Source organism: Salmo salar, chromosome 01, assembly GCF_965601325.2.
Source record: "Salmo salar chromosome 01, fSalSal1, whole genome shotgun sequence".
In the NCBI taxonomy this organism is placed as follows: Eukaryota; Metazoa; Chordata; class Actinopteri; order Salmoniformes; family Salmonidae; genus Salmo; species Salmo salar.
This window is the reverse complement of record NC_138291.1, coordinates 68,167,089-68,187,403: the sequence shown is the minus strand read 5'-3', so window position 1 is coordinate 68,187,403 and position 20,315 is coordinate 68,167,089. Positions and strand designations below refer to the sequence as shown.

The 20,315-nt window shown below is 42.1% G+C and overlaps 1 protein-coding gene across 1 annotated transcript in view; it reads right to left on the bottom strand.

The window, feature by feature from the left end:
* Positions 1-16,525, bottom strand: part of LOC106607591 (wings apart-like protein homolog) — a 31,866-nt gene extending 15,341 nt beyond the window's left edge. Inside the window, exons 1-5 of the mRNA XM_014204678.3 lie at positions 16,226-16,525; positions 12,452-12,846; positions 6,557-7,292; positions 5,922-6,223; positions 5,591-5,712 (exon numbers count right to left, since the gene is read on the bottom strand). Coding sequence (XP_014060153.1) covers positions 5,591-5,712; positions 5,922-6,223; positions 6,557-7,292; positions 12,452-12,824 — 1,533 coding nt within the window. The 5' untranslated portion in view covers positions 12,825-12,846; positions 16,226-16,525. The remainder of the gene's footprint in view (positions 1-5,590; positions 5,713-5,921; positions 6,224-6,556; positions 7,293-12,451; positions 12,847-16,225) is intronic.
* Between the last annotated feature and the right edge of the window lie 3,790 nt (positions 16,526-20,315).

The window sequence follows — 20,315 nt, the reverse complement described above, 5'->3', positions numbered from 1 at the left end:
TTCATCAACAAGTTGCTTTCAGAATCAGACTCCAGGACAAAAACAGTCAACTAGACCTAGGTCACTTCTTTTAACATTTACCAGAAACTAGACTACTTCCAACACAAATACATATATCCCCTACATTTCCATTCTGAGACATTTATGTTAAGCCTATCCAGGTCTGAGGAAGCTCAGTTCGTCATTATCAAACCATTTGATCTGATAGAGTGGTGAGTTGGTGATGGAAGGAATACAAAATCTGAGATAATTTAGACTTAAAAGTATATTAATTTCCTAGGTAGACCATTCATTATGTTCCAACATAGCATTTTAATGAAAAACCATAACTTGTTGAAGTAGTCCAGAGCATGTCTTTAATATGAATGGCCTATATTGAGAGGATGTTATGATTATATAACCCATAAACCATGCTTCCATCCAACAATGCGAGTTAAGTACACGTCAGAAACTCATGACAGGCCTGATGGAAACAGCAAATATCTGTAAACTTTCCAAATGTCGACAAAACAAAATACACTACACGGGGGTGGATAATATTTTGTCTGTTAAATAGATAATGTGATAAATGGCATTGGAAATGCTTTTTTGCACAATTGTTGATAGAATAACAGAGTCGGGACCATACCAGTATTGCAATACTCGTTAGTATCGTGGCAAGGAAACAAAACATAAAGTAGATTTACATTTTTGGGAAAACAGCCCTAATGTTTCAAACAAACATCTGTTGTCATTCAGAGTCACATTTATTTTCCAAGCTATAGCACAATATTTTACATACAGCAGGTTTTTAAAGAACCAAATAGTTTGGTGTGCTTCGTGTTTCCATGGAAAGAAATATTGCGATACTGGTTTCGACCCGGCCCTAGAACAACCCTAACGTCGAAGTAAACTGCAGTCACGCGATGCTATGTTGTGTGGTCCACTAGGACATGGAAAAGCATGAACAGTTAATTATTTAGGCTACATATGAAATAAATGGATGTTGAACTTCACAGGGTGGTAAAAATGCACAGCAATGAACTTTGTGCTCATTTCCCAGAAATATAATTATGTATAAAAGTCTTAATTTGTATGCTACTGACATGATTATCGGTGCTTGGCTGCCAAATAAAATTATTGCGCTCTGATCCATAGTCTCATCATGTACAGTTGAAGTCGGAAGTTTACATACACCTTAGCCAAATACATTTTAACTCAGTTTTTTACCAATCCTGACATTTACTCCTTGTAAAAATTCCCTGCCTTAGGTCAGTTAGGATCACCGCTTTATTTTAAGAATGTGAAGTGTCAGAATAATTACATTTACATTTAAGTCATTTAGCAGACGCTCTTATCCAGAGCGACTTACAAAATGGTGCATTCACCTTATGATATCCAGTGGAACAACCACTTTACAATAGTGCATCTAAATCTTTTAAGGGGGGGGGGGGGGTTAGAAGGATTACTTTATCCTATCCTAGGTATTCCTTAAAGAGGTGGGGTTTCAGGTGTCTCCGGAAGGTGGTGATTGACTCCGCTGTCCTGGCGTCGTGAGGGAGCTTGTTCCACCATTGGGGTGCCAGAGAAGCGAACAGTTTTGACTGGGCTGAGCGGGAACTGTGCTTCCTCAGAGGTAGGGGGGCCAGCAGGCCAGTGGTGGATGAACGCAGTGCCCTTGTTTGGGTGTAGGGCCTGATCAGAGCCTGAAGGTATGGAGGTGCCGTTCCCTTCACAGCTCCGTAGGCAATCACCATGGTCTTGTAGCGGATGCGAGCTTCAACTGGAAGCCAGTGGAGAGAGCGGAGGAGCGGGGTGACGTGAGATAATAGTAGAGAGAATGATTTATTTCATATTTTACTTCTTTCATCACATTCCCAGTGGGTCAGAAGTGTATATACACTCAATTAGTATTTGGTAGCCTTCCACGAGCTTCCCACAATAAGTTGGGTGAATTTGGCCCATTCCTCCTGACAGAGCTGGTGTAACTGAGTCAGGTTTGTAGGCCTCCTTGCTTGCACACGCTTTTTCAGTTCTGCCCACAAATGTTCTATAGGATTGAGGTCAGGGCTTTGTGATGGCCAATCCAATACCATGACTGTTGTCCTTAGGCCGTTTTGCCACAACTTTGGAAGTATGCTTGGGGTCATTGTCCATTTGGAAGACCCATTTGCTACTTCCTGACTGATGTCTTGAGATGTTCAATATATCCACATAATTTTCTTTCCTCATGATGCCATCTATTTTGTGAAGTGCACCAGTCCCTCCTACAGCAAAGCACCCCCACAACATGATGCTGCCACCCCCGTGCTTCATGGTTGGGATGTTCTTTGGCTTGCAAGCATCCCTCCTTTTTCCTGCAAACATAACGATGGTCAATATGGCCAAACAGTTCCATTTTTGTTTCATAAGACCAGAGGACATTTTTCCAAAAAGTACGATCTTTGTCCCCATATGCAGTTGCAAACCGTAGTCTGGTTTTTTTATGGCGGTTTGGGAGCAGTGGCTTCTACCTTGCCGAGTGGCCTTTCAGGTTATATCGATATAGGACTTGTTTTACTGTGGATATAAATACTTTTGTACCCGTTTCTTCTAGCATCTTCACAAGGTCCTTTGCTGTTGTTCTGGGATTGATTTGCACACCAAAGTACGTTCATCTCTAGGAGACAGAACGCGTCTCCTTCCTGAGCGGTATGACGGCTGCGTGGACCCATGGTGTTTATACTTGCGCACTATTGTTTGTACAGATGAACGTGGTACCTTCAGGCGTTTGGACATTTCTCCCAAGGATGAACCAGACTTCTGGAGGTCTACAATTTCTTTTTTCTGAGGTCTTGGCTGATTTCTTTAGATTTTCCAATGATGTCAAGCAAAGACGCACTGAGTTTGAAGGTAGTCCTTGAAATACATCCAATTGACTCAAATTAGGTTAATTAGCCTATCAGAAGCTTCTAAAGCCATGACATCATTTTCTGGAATTTTCCAAGCTGTTTAAAAAGGCACAGTCAACTTAGTGTACGTAAACTTCTGACCCACTGGAATTGTGATACAGTGAATTATAAGTGAAATAATCTGTCTGTAAACTATTGTTAGAAAAATGACTTGTGTCATACACAAAGTAAATGTCCTAACCGACTTGCCAAAACTATAGTTTATTAACAAGAAATGTGTGGAGTGGTTGAAAAACGAGTTTTAATGACTCCATCCTAAGTGTATGTAAACTCCCGACTTCAACTGTAGCCCATATCTGCACTGCATTTGCGAGCTGTTGGCTAGAGTGCACTGCCAAGACCAGAGTGGACACATTTACTGTGTTTGTGTGTGTGTGTGCCAAAACCATTGACAAAGTTGTAAGTGGAATGGAAAGATGTGGAACTTCTTTTTTTAGCTATACAGTCTTAAAGGCCAGGATTCAAACAAACGCAGATAAACGACCTTTGTGAAGTGCGATTTACTTTTAAAAGGAGATTGATGCTTAACCTGTTGGGGATAGGGGGCAGTATTTGCACGGCCGGATAAAAAAACGTACCCGATTTAATCTGGTTACTACTCCTGCCCAGTAACTAGAATATGCATATAATTATTAGCTTTGGATAGAAAACACCCTAAAGTTTCTAAAACTGTTTGAATGGTGTCTGTGAGTATAACAGAACTCATTTGGCAAGCCAAAACCTGAGAAGATTCCAAACAGGAAGCGCCCTCTCTGACCATTTCTTGATCTTCTTGATCATCTCTATCCAAAACAGGTGATCTCTGGCATAACATGACATTTTCTAATGCTCCCATAGGCTCTCAGAAGGCGCCAGAACGTTGAATGATGACTTTGCAGGCCAGTAGCGCGTTTGGTAAGTGGTCGATCTGAGAACAATGAGACTGGGGCGCGCGTGCACGAGACTCCACCATGTTTACATTTTCAGTCTTTGAACGAAAACAGGGTTTCCCGGTCGGAATATTATCGCTTTTTTACGAGAAAAATCGCATCAAAATTGATTTTAAACAGCGTTTGACATGCTTCGAAGTACGGTAATGGAATATTTTGAAATTTTTTGTCACGAAACGCGCCGGGCACGTCACCCTTCTTTACCCTTCGGATAGTGTCTTGAACGCACGAACAAAACGCAGCTATTTGGATATAACTATGGATTATTTGGAACCAAACCAACATTTGTTATTGAAGTAGAAGTCCTGGGAGTGCATTCTGACGAAGAACAGCAAAGGTAATCCAATTTTTCTTATAGTAAATCTGAGTTTGGTGAGGGCCAAACTTGGTGGGTGTCAAAATAGCTAGCCTGTGATGGCCGGGCTATTGCAAAATGTGCTTTCACCGAAAAGCTATTTTAAAATCGGACATAGCGATTGTATAAAGGAGTTCTGTATCTATAATTCTTAAAATAATTGTTATGTATTTTGTGAACGTTTATCGTGAGTAATTTAGTAAATTCACCGGAAGTGTTTGGTGGGAATGCTAGTCACATGCTAATGTAAAAAGCTGGTTTTTGATATAAATATGAACTTGATTGAACAAAACATGCATGTATTGTATAACATAATGTCCTAGGAGTGTCATCTGATGAAGATCAAAGGTTAGTGCTGCATTTAGCTGTGGTTTTGTTTTTTGTGACATTATATGCTAGCTTGAAAAATGGGTGTCTGATTATTTCTGGCTGGGTACTCTGCTGACATAATCTAATGTTTTGCTTTCGTTGTAAAGCCTTTTTGAAATCGGACAGTGTGGTTAGATTAACGAGAGTCTTGTCTTTAAAATGGTGTAAAATAGTCATATGTTTGAGAAATTGAAGTAATAGCATTTCTAAGGTATTTGAATATCGCGCCACGGGATTCCACTGGCTGTTGAGTAGGTGGGACGCAAGCGAGGTTAAGATGATGTCTGTAGCATTTACAGTGAATATCAGAGAAACAGCCTTTAAAAGTCTATAGCAGTGTGCAGGTCATTCATCTGAGTTGGTTTGAATCTCGGCCCAAGAGTAAAGGGTCTTCAAATCAAAGTTTATTCGTCACAGGCACAGAATACAGCAGGTGTAAACAGTAGTGAAAAGCTTACTTTAAGCTCTTCCTTAACAGTGCTGAATAAACGGTTCCTGAAAAGCTCAGCTACTATGGGGGGTGCAGTTAATACTTATTATTGGAATTAAAACAATCTAGTGGTCCTCTTTCAAGGCTTAAATCACTCATTTTGATGGTCAGTCTAGACATGTGTGCTATGACAATAGTGTGACTTTGCGCTTGATCTGGTCAAATGCTTGAGTTGAGGCGAGAGGTTCTTGTGATGTTTCTGAAGAGTCATGTAATTAGGCCTAACCCATTCATCTGCCTTGCAAAAAAAGCAGTGTTCGATATCCAGAGAGGCAAAGCAGACGGAATCAATAACAATATCACAGCACAAAAATCCCTTTACTGGGAACGTTCTCCCACTGCTCACCCGTGACTGCTTGAAACATTATTGAACATTTACTCCCCTTAGTGACAGCAATTCTATCTGGGTTACCTCATGAGCACCGCTACAAATACACTGTGAATCAAACAACTCTTTCCATACACACTCTCCATCTCACACACACACATTCAAAATCAGACTTCATCGGTCCCTCACCTTTTTGGGCCCACTGAAGATCTTCCTGCCAATCTCCATGGATTTGTCCCCCTGTTTTCCTGAGCGACCCTTCTGCCCTTCAGACCCACCAGGGATCGAGTCATCAGAAAACTCCAGAATATCTGAGAGGGGGGGGAAACAGCACAATAAGGTGGAATCAACATGATGGAAATACACGTACAATAGAAATCCTGTTACATGTTGTAGGAAAACTGACTAAGCAACGCATCCTATTTTGACTGTATATGATAAAGCTTATCAAATCACCTGTGTTTTTCCATACAGCTAACCTCTTTATTGCCTTTAGACAAACATCAACAGTATATGTCACCTGTACTGCTGCTGCCCTGGCTGTCCTGAGAGTCGCTGGGCTGGGGGCTGTCCACAATAGCTGCCATTGCAGCTGCTGCCACTGCTGCAGCCTTCTTGGCCTTCCTCTTCTCTTTGGCCTGGGAGCCCTCCTCGTCATCACTGTCGCTCTCGCTGAGGTCGTCAAAGCCAAAGTACTTGATCTTGTAGCTGCTGCTTCCGCCGGCCGCGTGGTCCGCTCCCTCCTCCTGGTCACCTTTGTCCTCGAAGCCAAAGAACTCCAGCTTGGTCTCCTTCTTGGTCTTACTCTGGGTGGTTCGGGACCTGACGGTTACAAGAGGAGAATGGATTCATTTCAAAATCAGCAGCTGACATTAAAAACACAAAAACAATAGTCAAAGGTTAAGTGTCTTCTTAAACAGAAGAGGTGCTTAAATCAAGAAAACAGATTCACCTAGGTTTAGGTGTAGTGGAAACATTTGGTAAACCACGAGGGTGAGCTGAGTGGGTATAAGAAGGGACGTTATGCGCTTACCTGTAAATATACAGTTGTACAATATTAAGCAGTATCAAGCATGTCATGAAGGACCAGTGGGAGGCAACTCAGGCAAGAGTCTTGTGTGTACTGTCTGGGCCACAGCCAGTGGAGTCGTTTACCTGGTGGGTTTGGCTGGAGGTATGTCTGCCTTCTTCCTCAGACGTCCCGCCTCCCCCAGGTCAGCAGGGGGTGCGCTGGTGATGAGTTCGTCCATGTTGCGCTCTATGGAGTCCTGGATGGTGACGTTACACACCGACAGGCAGGATGGGTGCAGCACCGTATAGTCCCGTACCCGACCCCTGCCAGCAGGTTTAGTCGCCGGTTTGGCCACTGTTGTGATAGCATTAGTGCCACCGCAACTGCTGGCAGTGGACACACTTTTGGGCATCAGTGCAGCCGGACTGCTGGCGGCTACGGGCAGTTTACTGTCGCTAGTAGCAGAAGCATCTGGAACATCGGAGGCCTTGTTTGGTTTGGGCCGGATGTATTTCCTAGTATTGGACGGCCTGAGGAGGAATGGGGAGGGAGGGATGTTGTCAACAACAGGCTCGGCCGGGGACTCGTGTTCAGCACTTTTCATCCCACCTGAGGAGAGCCCATCCTTTGAAGATGAGGACTGGGAGTCCCCACTAAACCCTGGTGCCTCAGCTGAGTCTTTTTCCTGGAGAGGATCCATGCTAGGGGAGGAGGTAGAAAACTCCTGGGTTCCTATTAGGCTCCATTCCACATAGGGGTCCTTGGGCACAGTCTTTGAAACAGAGGACTGAGCAATAGGCTTCTGGTTACTCTCTGATGTATTTCTGAACAAGGACTGGCTACTCTTTTCTGCACCCTCATTGGACAATGTTTGCTTGCCTGTGAGCACAAAGGAGACAAAAAGAGCATGTTAACAAAAAGGAAGCATTATATTATAAATTACGTTTCAGATTTTATTCAACACGGTTGTTTGGTTTGTGTCATTTCTAATCAGTAATCTAATTCTAAATGAAAGGGGTACAGGCCTATTGAGACAACGGCGTTGCAGTAAAGCCTGATTTATCTTTAGTGAGCCATCAGGGACAGATAGAGACGAGATAAGCTGACACAGAAGCTGGCAGCAGAGACTAAAAGCCCACAAGGGAGCCCATCACTTTATCTTCTCCGGAAACATCTACACACCACAGCTATCATCACCATTATCACAGACAGTTTCCCTTCCATAATAAAAAAAAAAAATGCTATAAATAAAGTGAAATACAAGAGACAGGCAGGTGTTCTTTAGCTACTGTATACACACAGACACACACAATTATTCTACAAGCACCTGTGGAAACAAAACCAGGTTTCCATCCAACCTTTTAATTCAAGTACAGTGAAGGAAAAAAGTATTTGATCCCCTGCTGATTTTGTACGTTTGCCCACTGACAAAGAATTGATCAGTCTATAATTTTAATGGTAGGTTTATTTGAACAGTGAGAGACAGAATAACAACAAAAAAATCCTGAAAAACACATGTCAAAAATGTTATAAATTGATTTGCATTTTAATGAGGGAAATAAGTATTTGACCCCCTCTCAATCAGAAAGATTTCTGGCTCCCAGGTGTCTTTTATACAGGTAACAAGCTGAGATTAGGAGAACACTCTTAAAAAGGGAGTGCTCCTTATCTCAGTTTGTTACCTGTATAAAAGACCTGTCCACAGAAGCAATCAATCAATCAGATTCCAAACTCTCCACCATGGCCAAGACCAAAGAGCTCTCCAAGGATGTCAGGGACAAGATTGTAGACCTACACAAGCCTGGAATGGGCTACAAGACCATCGCCAAGCAGCTTGGTGAGAAGGTGACAACAGTTGGTGCGATTATTCGCAAATGGAAGAAACACAAAAGAACTGTCAATCTCCCTCGGCCTGGAGCCCCATGCAAGATCTCACCTCGTGGAGTTGCAATGATCATGAGAACAGTGAGAAATCAGCCCAGAACTACACGGGAGGATCTTATCAATGATCTCAAGGCAGCTGGGACCATAGTCACCAATAAAACAATTGGTAACACACTACGCCGTGAAGGACTGAAATCCTGCAGCGCCCGCAAGGTCCCCTGCTCAAGAAAGCACAATATACATGCCCGTCTGAAGTTTGCCAATGAACATCTGAATGATTCAGAGGACAACTGGGTGAAAGTGTTGTGGTCAGATGGGACCAAAATGGAGCTCCTTGGCATCAACTCAACTCGCCGTGTTTGGAGGAGGAATGCTGACTATGATCCCAAGAAAACCACCCCCACCGTCAAACATGGAGGTGGAAACATTATGCTTTGGGGGTGTTTTTCTGCTAAGGGGACAGGACAATTTCACCGCATCAAAGGGACGATGGACGGGGCCATGTACCATAAAATCTTGGGTGAGAACCTCCTTCCCTCAGCCAGGGCATTGAAAATGGGTCGTGGATGGGTATTCCAGCATGACAATGACCCAAAACACACGGCCAAGGCAACAAAGAAGTGGCTCAAGAAGAATCACATTAAGGTCCTGGAGTGGCCTAGCCAGTCTCCAGACCTTAATCCTATAGAAAATCTGTGGAGGGAGCTGAAGGTTCGAGTTGCCAAACGTCAGCCTCAAAACCTTAATGACTTGGAGAAGATCTGCAAAGAGGAGCGGAACAAAATCCGTCCTGAGATGTGTGCAAACCTGGTGGCCAACTACAAGAAACGTCTGACCTCTGATTGCTAAGAAGGGTTTTGCCACCAAGTACTAAGTCATGTTTTGCAGAGGAGTCAAATACTTATTTCCCTCATTAAAATGCAAATCATTTTATAACATTTGACATGCGTTTTTCAGGATTTTTTTGTTGTGATTCTGTCTCTCACTGTTCAAATAAACCTACCATTAAAATTAGACTGATCATTTCTTTGTCAGTGGGCAAACGTACAAAATCAGCAGGGGTTCAAATACTTTTTTCCCCCTCACTGTATAGCACATGTCGGATAATTATTTTTTCTTCACAACAGGCCTGATGGAAACACCAAATGTGTCAGTAAACTGATCCTTGCTAGACATCCATGTTCAGGTCTTACCATACAAGTCAAAACTAACTCAGCCACTGGAACATTCACTGTCTTCTTGGTGAGCAACTCCAGTATAGATTTGGCCTTGTTTTAGAAGGTTATTGTCCTTCTGAAAGGTGAATTAATCTCCCAGTGTCTGGTGGAAAACAGACTAAACCCAAGATTTCCTCTAGGATTTTGCCTGTGCTTAGCTCCTTACGTTTCTTTTTTTATCCTGAAAAACTCCCCAGTCCTTAATGATTACAAGCATACCCATAACATGATGCAGCCACCACTACGCTTTGAAAATATTAAGAGTGGTACTCAGGGACAGAGTACCACTCAGTAATGTGTTGTATTTGCCCCAAACATAACACTTTGTATTCAGGACAAAAAGTGAACTGCTCTGACACATTTTTGGCAGTATTATTTAAATGCCTTGTTGCAAACAGGATGCATGTTGTGGAATATTTTTATTCTGTACAGGCTTCCTTCTTTTCACTCGTTCAATTAGGTTAGTATTGTGGAGCAACTACAATGTTGTTAATTCATCCTGTTTTCTATCAATGCAATTCAAATCTCTAACTGTTTAAGTCACCATCGGCCTCATGGTGAAATCCCGGAGTTACGAAATACTCCTGTATCTTTGTAGTGACCGCAGGTATTGATATACCATCCAAAGTGTAATTAATAACTTCATCATGCGCAAAGGGATATTCAATGTCTTCTTTTTTATTTTTTACCCATCTACCAATAGGTGCCCTTCTTTCCGAGGCATTGGAAACCCTCCCTGGTCTTTGTGGTTGAATCGGTTTGAAATTCACTATTCGACCGATAATTGTGTGTGGGGTACAGAGACGAGGTAGTCATTCAAAAATCATGTTAAACACCATTATTGCACACAGAGTGAGTCCATGCAACGTATGAGACTTATTAAGCAAATGTTTACTCTAACTTATTTAGTTTTGCCATAACAAAGGGGTTGAATACGTAGACTCAAAACATTTCAGTTTATATTTTATGAATTTGTAAACATTTCTAAAAACATAATTCCACCTTGACATTATGGGGTATTGTGTGTAGTCCAGTGACATAAAATGTAATTATTTAAATAAATGTTAAATTCAGGCTGTAACAACAAAAATATGGAAAAAGTCTGAAGGCACTGTATGTTGTGTGGTCCTCCCACTACGACTTGGGAAAAAGCATGCAGTTTATTAGGCTACAGATGAAGTAAGTTATGATGAACTTCACAGGGTGGTGAACGTGCACGGTGATGAGCTTGATTATCCTTTTCAATAAATATCAAGGGATTCATTCTGGTGACATGATTATCGATGCAGTTTGACAAATAATAATCTCATCATGTCGGCTATACCCGCACAGTATCGATGAGCGGTTGGCTAGAGGGCACATGCCAGGACCGGAGTGGGCACATTCGCTATATACCCAGGGCTCTAAATTAATCTCTTTGGTAGCACTGGTGCTCCCAAATTAAAAATGTTAGGAGCAGGAGAACATGAAATTCAGGCGATCCAGAAAATATGATTTTCTTTTATTGATTAAGATACAGCCTGCACCGAGTATACAAAACATGAAGGACACCTGCTCTTTGCATGACAGACTGACCAGGTGAAATCTATGGTCCCCTAAATCCACTTCAAATCAGTGTAGATGAAGGGGAGGAGACCGGTTCAAAGATTTTTAAGCCTTGAGACAATTGTGTGTGTGTGCCATTCAGAGGGTGAATGGGTAAAAACAAAATATTTAAGTGCCCTTGAACGGTGTATGGTAGTAGGTGACAGGCGCACTGGTTTGTGTCAAGAACTGCAACGCTGCATGGTTTTTCATGCTCAACAGTTTCCCCTGTGTTTCATGAATGGTCCACCATCCAAAGGACATCCAGACAATTTGACAACTGTGTGAAGCATTGGATTCAACATTGGCCAGCATCGCTGTGGAATGCTTTTGACACCTTGTAGAGTCCATGCCCCGACGAATTGAGGCTGTTCTGAGGTGAGGACAATTCAATATTAGGTAGGTGCTTCTAATGTTTGGTGTACTCAGAATATATTGGGACTATATGAATTCTAGCTACTTTTGAAGCCAATGTGCCCTAGAAACTAATATGCAACACTGTAAAAGACATTTGTTTATTATAAAAATCTAAAACGTTGATACAAATGCCTGTCATTGAAATTACAAAGTCATTTGTGGAATATTTGGTGTCCACATTGTGTAAAATTTTTGGGATATACTGGTAAAGTTACCAGGTTGCCAGCTAGCTAGCCAATGAGGTAACGTGATCAAAGTGTAAACAAATGGTTAATGACACACGAGTAGTTTTAGAACAGCCCACGACATGTTTAAGATTTTTTTAAAGCAAGCAATTTTTGCTCTAGTAATGGTGGAAACATGACGCTATTAAATATGCACTCACTTTTTTTCTAGAAACAACAGTACAGCAAAGCCTTATCAATACAACAATTATTACCTGGGAGATATTGTTCCTAGTCGCACAGTGCTCCCAAAATAAAACTCCTGATCGCACAGCAAAATATTTCGTTGCACTTGCAACCAAATTGGTCGCACTTTAGAGCCCTCTATATAAAGCAAAACATTTTTTGTAACAAAACCCCTCAGTAGAGTTGAAAAAGCGATGGAAACCCATTTAACTTGGATTTTTTTTTTTTTTATTCGGTACATGGGAATTTAACCGCAAAAGTTATTTTTATGTGCACTACAGCATCAAGCACAGCCTTTTATACACAACAACTCAATTTGATGGAAACATCCCTGGAAAAGCCAAATATTGTTTTTAATGCAGATTTTAGAATGTTTTCATGAAACTCTGTTGCTAATTGGATGGACATCTAGCTAGTGACAAAGTGCACACAACATCCCATTCTAAACTTCCGAGAGCATCCTCGCTAATGAAAACATATCCAACATGTTTATGGCCAACAGAGTTATCTGCCATCCAGTTCTTACCTGTAGATGTGCTGTTGGAGTTCCTACTGGTATCCACTGGTACTGTGGCTGTGACTGTAGCAGAAGGCAGTTTACTGGCCTCACCCTCAGCCGGTTTAGACTGGGGCACACTGAGGGAGGTGACAGGCTTGGACTCATCATCGCTGTCAAAACCAAAAGGATCTTCTGAGCTGTCATCATCCTCAAGCCGGGGCCTCTTGAGTAACTCGACAACTTCAGGCTTCAGAGTGGGCCGCTTAGAGCCCAGTTGGGCCTTGTAAGTGGTCTCTCCCCATTTGGTGCTCAGTGTGGCCTTGTTGGAGAAGACCTCTTCAAATTTGGAGTTTGCCTCCCCTCCCTTACGGCTGTAGGTTTTACCAAATCTGGATGTCATGGTGATGTATGTTACATATTCTCTGTAACACCAGAAAACAATATTAGTTTATCAATATTTATCTCACACAAAGCTGGTGGAGGGTGTGTAGGCCTACAGGCAAAATAGGTTGAATGTTTTTCGCTGACTATTTATGATCAGACAATTAGCATACCTACAGATAGCTAATAAACTGGAGGTGGTCACATACTGCATTTAGTTAGCCAACAGATCTGACCCGCTTGCATACAACTGCACTAGGGTCAGAACGCCTTCCAGTGTAGATTAAGGCACAGAGGAGCAGATGCGAGATAAGAAATGCTAAATAGTCTACCTACCTACAACTGGTAAAAAACTATCACGCGTGTGCTGCTCTGTCTCCTCTCACTCAGGTGACACAGCTGCTCACTGCACTGCGCTCTCAACACACACACCATCTGCCCCTTTTTTCCATAAAACATAAAGTCCTAGAACTGATGCACATCAAGAAAGAAAGGCGACAAAGCACTGGAAAATGACTTAGGCGCACTAGAGCGCATTAGATAAATTCGTTCAGAAGTGGTTTGAACTGCATTCTAATGTCAAATTTGCTTATGAAAAACTGTGTCAAGCGAAGGGTTTTATGGAAGTTATGGAACTCCCTAACATGCTTCTCTTATTGGGGGAAAAGTCCACAATGAAACTGATATAAAAATTTGGACAATGATAGATTTGCATCTGTTGGTGATCAAGTAGCATATTGATTTCTATGCCATCGTAGGCTACTGAAGCTTACCATTTGATACAATAAATATGTTGAAATGACGATATCACTGGAGTTATTGTAAATCAATGTGTGCCACTTGTGTAGCCTACCTGGGGCTGCCAAACCAATTTAATAAATAGCCTATAACTTCAGTTTATTGTTGTTGTAGCCTTGTGTTATCATGCAATTATGAATTGCCATGTTTAGTTAATTAAAATTGGAAGTTATCAATTGTGATCATGGTCAGAGCTCTATCGCAATTGCCAATCAGCTATGGTTGGAATGCATTTGATTGATGTTAACAGTCAGATTAGGCTACAGGTAAAAAAAAATAAACACGGGCTGTTGTTGACGAGCATATTCAGTTCATTTCCATATTATTAATAACTGATTCAGTCATTGAAATTACGAGCCCATTCTCAGTAGCTTATTCCAGCAGGCTATTAGGCAACACAAGCACTTCTTATCTCGAAATCGCCATTCATGTTAAATAAAAGTCTGTACATTTTAACTAAGCAAACTGCTAAATCGTTCAGCTTACCTACATCTTGCCTAGGCTACTGTATCTGAAATAAAATGTAGACCAATAAGGGGCTAGTCTAACTGAATCTAGCTAAGCAAACCATGAATTACAATCATAAACCCACTTTTGTCAGTAGCCTATGCCAATTGAAATGACAAGTCAATCCCGCAAACAGGACATTTACAACAATTTGTACTTTGTAGTCTCAACATCTGGCACATAATAACGGCACAATTACCAGAAAACAGCAGGCGGGAGCGACACTGTGCTAGCTAGGTAACTAGCATACGGTGTCCCTAACTAGCTAACATATGTGTCGCCCCAGCCTCCCGCCTGCTGTGCTAGCGGGAGTAGGGGGCAACCGGTAGACAGTGTTCTCCGGTACACAGAAGGCGGGAGGCAGTGGTGACACAGTGTGCTAGCTAACTAGCAAGCTAGCACACGGTGTCGCTAACTAGCTAGCTATAACATGGTGTAGTCCCAGCCTCCCCCTGCTGTGCTAGCGGGAGTGACCTGTAGACAGTGTCCTTCGCCCGCGCTTGTCGGGCAGCGTTTTTACATAGTTCTATTAACGACGGGCAGGTTTTCGGCAAGCGGGAGCGAAGGACACTGTCTGCCGAGGCGGGGGCAGAAAAAAACTCATAACTTTTATTTCCCTTTTGAACCACATTCAAAAAAGTGTCACAAGCATGAGGATGTCATGCTCGAGGCGAGGGGTGGTTCATGCAGGAACCAATGGTGTGCACCCCCAAATTGCACACTTTTGGGTCCTTGCGATAAACATTTGCGCTAGACCTGGCAACCCTGCTCTACAACGTCTTTAATCGGCACACTCACTTAAGCTTCATATCCACCAGACGCGTCAAATTCTTTGCGCTCTGGCGAAAGTCATTCCGTGTCAATGGAACAGTCCGCAAAGTTACGTTTGGGATGCCACATTAGGCTGCGGTGCGTTCTGTGTAGTGCATGTGTTCAATATTTTCAACTCGTGCGCTACATTTCCATGCGGTGGTACAAACAGAAGTTCATAAAAGTTCCATGGCCGGGATGGAACCATACAAAGGCCAAATGATGATGACGATTGTATAGTTAGAGAGGAGAAGATACATACACTGGCTGAATGAGTGGAAATTTGTCTCCGGTAACAATGACACAATTCAACATTACAACACTTGGGTAGTGTGCCCTGTTGGTTAGTTCACAAAACCAGCCAGCAGAATGGTTTAGCATGCCATCATGCAGGGAAAGCTAGTGATTTGAAAAATCAGTACTCTTTGGGAACAACCAGTTTAATTTATTGATGTTGCTAGAGATGAGTGACAGAAGAATAGAAACAAACTTGATTAATTGTTGTAAATGTGCTCTTATGCACGCCGTCTGCTTGTAGCTCTGCCAGCCTATGAAACCAGTAGGTCGATAGGAAAATAACGTAATCCATTCTAATTATTAGCTATGGTCGAAAGTGATATTTTACATGCTGCAAACCGTTCTCCATCAAGTACGGAAAACACGGTCTAGACATACAGCAAAAACAACATAAGGCAGAATGCATGTGCATCTTGTGGACATTATGGCATTAGTCTGTTCGACACTAATGCAGCTGTAAGAAAACGGGTCGGATCTGCTGGCTACATACTTAACGGTAACGGCGTTAGTTAGCCTACGTTAGCCTTTTAACACTACATCTTTAGCTTTATCACTAACAGTTATAGCTATTTAGCTAGTTCTAAATTTAACTGAGCAATAACGTTATTTTCCTCCTTGATGTAGCATAGCCAGCTAACTGGCTAGTTAGCTAACTACACAACTTTGACTGAGTTAGTAATTGCAAACTATGGCATGACTGACTGGTTGATTGGGCCAATGCAAGGATAAGACAGGCAGTTGGGAAGAAGAGCGACAGAACAGCCAATAGCAAGATGGTTTAGAAACGCTGTCATTAGTTAATTAACGTTAGTTAGCCATGTTTACATTTTAGCCTAGTTAGCTACATGGTCTAACGTTAGCTAGCCAGTAAATGCAGCCTTGAAGACGATGGGTTATTTTCTGTAACAAAACGTGTTGAAATGTATTTCTCAAAATTAGCAATGATACACCTTAAAACAAGACATGGTGCGATATCGCGAACTGCGCTAACACCGGAAAAACACTCACCTCTCAACTCAGACAGTGGGACCGCTTCTTCTGCACCCGGCTAGGCCTCTTCTTAGACTTCGGCGTAATCACACAAAACAAGCGTTAACTCCGTGCAAAGATAGCCACAGTTTACAAAAACGATACAGAATGTACCAATGGAAAAACTACGCTTATAGCGGTACATTGATGACCGGCATTGGTTTTAAATTCTTTCCAGATTCTGGACTTTATTTATTTTGTAGTGCCAATGACTCCTATTCTTCTGCTTCTTCTTCGTGTGGTTTTCCAGCAGACTAGACGCTTTCTTCTTCGATGAGGTTTAACTGCGGTTGGCATCCAATAAATGTTGCATTACAGCCACCTATTAGACTGGAGTACAACTCCCTTATACTTTGCTTGAATAAAGAAATACCCTACCATCAAACACTACACTCACAAAAAAAGTAATAATAATACAAAATAACACCACCCTACTCCAATTTTAAATCTATTTAGTACTACTTCAGGCCAACAGCCTGAAAGGATGGGAAAACACCACTTAACACACCCTGTAAGTCTTCTGACATCAAGTCTCACACACCCAAATACCACTCTGCAGCTGCCACCACAAACTCAATTTTCTGCGACTTATATTCCATCCCTGCAGTACAGATGATAATCATTGATAAAAATCCAATCTTACTGAAACATACAATACCAGTCAAAAGGGTTTTTCTTTATTTGTACTATTTTCTACATTGTAGAATAATAGTGAAGACATCAAAACTATGAAATAACACATCATGTAGTAACCAAAAAAGTTAAACAAATCAAAATATATTTTTATTTGAGATTCTTCACAGTAGCCACCCTTTGCCTTGATGACAGCTTTGCACACTCTTGGCATTCTTCCCTTCCCGGTCTTCCCTGTGGCTCAGCTGGTAGAGCATGGTGTTTGCAACGCCAGCATGGTGTGTGCAAAGCCAGGGTTGTGGGTTCGATTCCCACGGGGGGCCAGTACAAAGAAAAAAATGCATGAAATGTATGTGTTCACTACTGTAAGTTGCTCTGGATAAGAGTGTCTACTAAAATGTAAATGTAATTCTCTCAACCAGCTTCACGTGGAATGCTTTTCCAACAGTCTTGAAGGAGTTCCAACATATGCTGAGCGCTCTGGATAAGAGCGTCTGCTAAATGACTAAAATGTAAATGTAATTCTCTCAACCAGCTTCACGTGGAATGCTTTTCCAACAGTCTTGAAGGAGTTCCCACATATGCTGAGCACTTTTTGGCTGCTTTTCCTTCACTCTGCGGTCAAACTCATCCCAACCCATCTCAAATGGGTTGAGGTCAGGTGATTGTGGAGGCCAGGTCATCTGATGCAGCACTCCATCACTCTCCTTCTTGGTCAAATAGCCCTTATCCAGCCTGGAGGTGTGTTGGGTCATTGTCCTGTTGAAAAACAAATCATAGTCCCACTAAGCGCAAACCAGATAAGATGGCATATTGCTGCAGAATGCTGTGGTAGCCATGCCATGCTGGTTAAGTGTGCCTTAAATTCTAAATAAATCACCAACAGTGTCACCAGCAAAGCACCATCACACATCCTGCTCCATGCTTCACGTTGGTAACCACACATGCAGAGATCATCCGTTGACCTACTCTGCATCTCACAAAGACACGGCGGTTGGAACCAAAATTCTCAAATTTGGACTCATCAGACCAAAGGACAGATTTCCGCCAGTCTAATGTCCATTGCTCATGTTTCTCATGCCAATGACTGGAACGAACTGCAAAAATCACTAAAGCTGGAGACTCTTACCTCCCTCACTAGCTTTAAGCACCAGCTGTCAGAGCAGCTCACAGATCACTGCACCTGTACATAGCCCATCCAATCTACCTCATCCCCATACTGTATTTATTTATTTATCTTGCTCCTTTGCACCCCAGTATCTCTACTTGCACATTCATCTTCTGCACATTCTACCATTCCAGTGTTTAATTGCTATATTGTAATGACTTTGCCACCATGGCCTATTTATTGCCTTACCTCCCTTATCCTACCTCATTTGCACATACTGTATATAGACTTTTCTACTGTATTATTGATTGTATGGTTGTTTATTCCATGTGTAACTCTGTGTTGTTGTATGTGTCGAACTGATTTGCTTTATCTTGGCCAGGTCGCAGTTGCAAATGAGAACTCAACTAGCCTACCTGGTTAAATAAAGGTGAAATAAATAAATACAATTCTTGGCCCAAGCAAGTCTTCTTATTATTGGTGTCTTTTAGTAGTGGTTTCTTTGCAGCAATTTGATAATGAAGGCCTGATTCACGCAGTCTCCTCTGAACAGTTGTTTTTTGAGATGTGTCTGTTACTTGAACTCTGTGAAGCATATATTTGGGCTGCAATTTCTGAGGCTGGTATCTGTAACTCTAATGAACTTATTCTCTGCAGCAGAGGTAACTCTGGGTCTTCCTTTCTTGTGGCGGTCCTCATGAGAGCCAGTTTCATCATAGCGCTTGATAGTTTCTTCAAGTGCAGTCATTAAAACCTTCAAAGTTCTTGAAATGTTCCCGATTGACTGACCTTAATGTCTTAAGGTAATGATGGACTGTCATTTCTCTTTGCTTATTTGAGCTGTTCTTGCCATAATATGGACTTGGGCTTTTACCAAATAGGGCTATCTTCTGTATACCACCCCTACCTTGTCACAACACAACTGATTGGCTCAAACGCATTAAGAAGGAAAGAAATTCCACAAATTAACTTTTAACATGGCACACCTGTTAATTGAAATGCATTCTAGGTGACTACCTCATGAAGCTGGTTGAGAGAATGCCAAGAGTGTGCAAAGCTGTCATCAAGGCAAATGGTGGCTACTTTTGAAGAATCTCAAATGTAAAATATATTTTGATTTGTTTAACACTTTTTTGGTTACTACATGATTCAATTTCTGTTATTTCATAGTGTTGATGTCTTTACTGTTATTCTACAATGTAGAAAATAGTAGAAAATAAGGAAAAACCTTTGAATGTGTAGGTGTGTCCAAACCTTTGACTGGTACTGTATATCACTTGTTGGTTGATCTCTCTGTACTGGTACAGATCTACTACTCACACCACTCCTCTCAGCATCCCTCCGCCTTGACCCATTTTCCTCTTCACTGCCTCAGCGTATGACAACTTCCATACTACTCCAACCCTGGAAACCTCAACCTGCCTCTCTCGCACGGGACATTTCTGATCCCCCAGCCCCAGTACCCCTACAATTAACACATACCATTACTTTCCCCAATGTTACACATTCCTTTGTCTCATGCACTTCTGCACACATCTCACACCTAGGAACCTCCTTCCTACACACTGCTACCACATGCCCATAAGCTTGACACCTGTAACAACGTAATGTATTCGGCACAAAAGCTTGTACATGATAACTTATATATCCTAACGTCACTTGGTCGGGCAAACACTCAACATCAAAACTCAAAAGAACAGACAACGACTCTTCTGTTTCACCACTCACGCCACCCTGTCTGCATCGCACTAAACGACGAGCATCACAAACACCGGGAATCTTCCCCTTCAGTTGGTCAACTTTTACATTTACCGCTACCCCAGTAATCACTCCTTTCAATGGCGCCCTTTTCTTGAGAGCAAAACAATTCACATCTCAGGCACCCATTCGTTTAACGCGGAGCGCCTGCTCCCTCTGATCAGCAGAAACACAAACAATTATCACAAGACCACTTCTGGTTACCCTCACCAATTCCACAGCACCCAACTCTGTTTTCACCCACCCTGAAACCACAAATGGATCAGTCAAAAGGCAAGGATCCACTTTTTCCAAAAACTTCACTCCTAGGGCTCCCGAGTGGCGCAGCGATCTAAGGCACCGCAACTCAGTGCTAGAGGCGTCACTACAGACCCTGGTTCAATTCCAGGCTGAATCACAACCGGCTGTGAGTGGGAGTCCCATAGGGTGGCGCACAATTGGCCCAGTGTTGTCCGGGTTAGGTATTGGATGGGGTAGGCCGTCATTGTAAATAAGAATTTGTTCTTAACTGACTTGCCTAGTTAAATAAAAGTTACATTTTAAAAAAATGGTCAGACTCACCTTTATCCC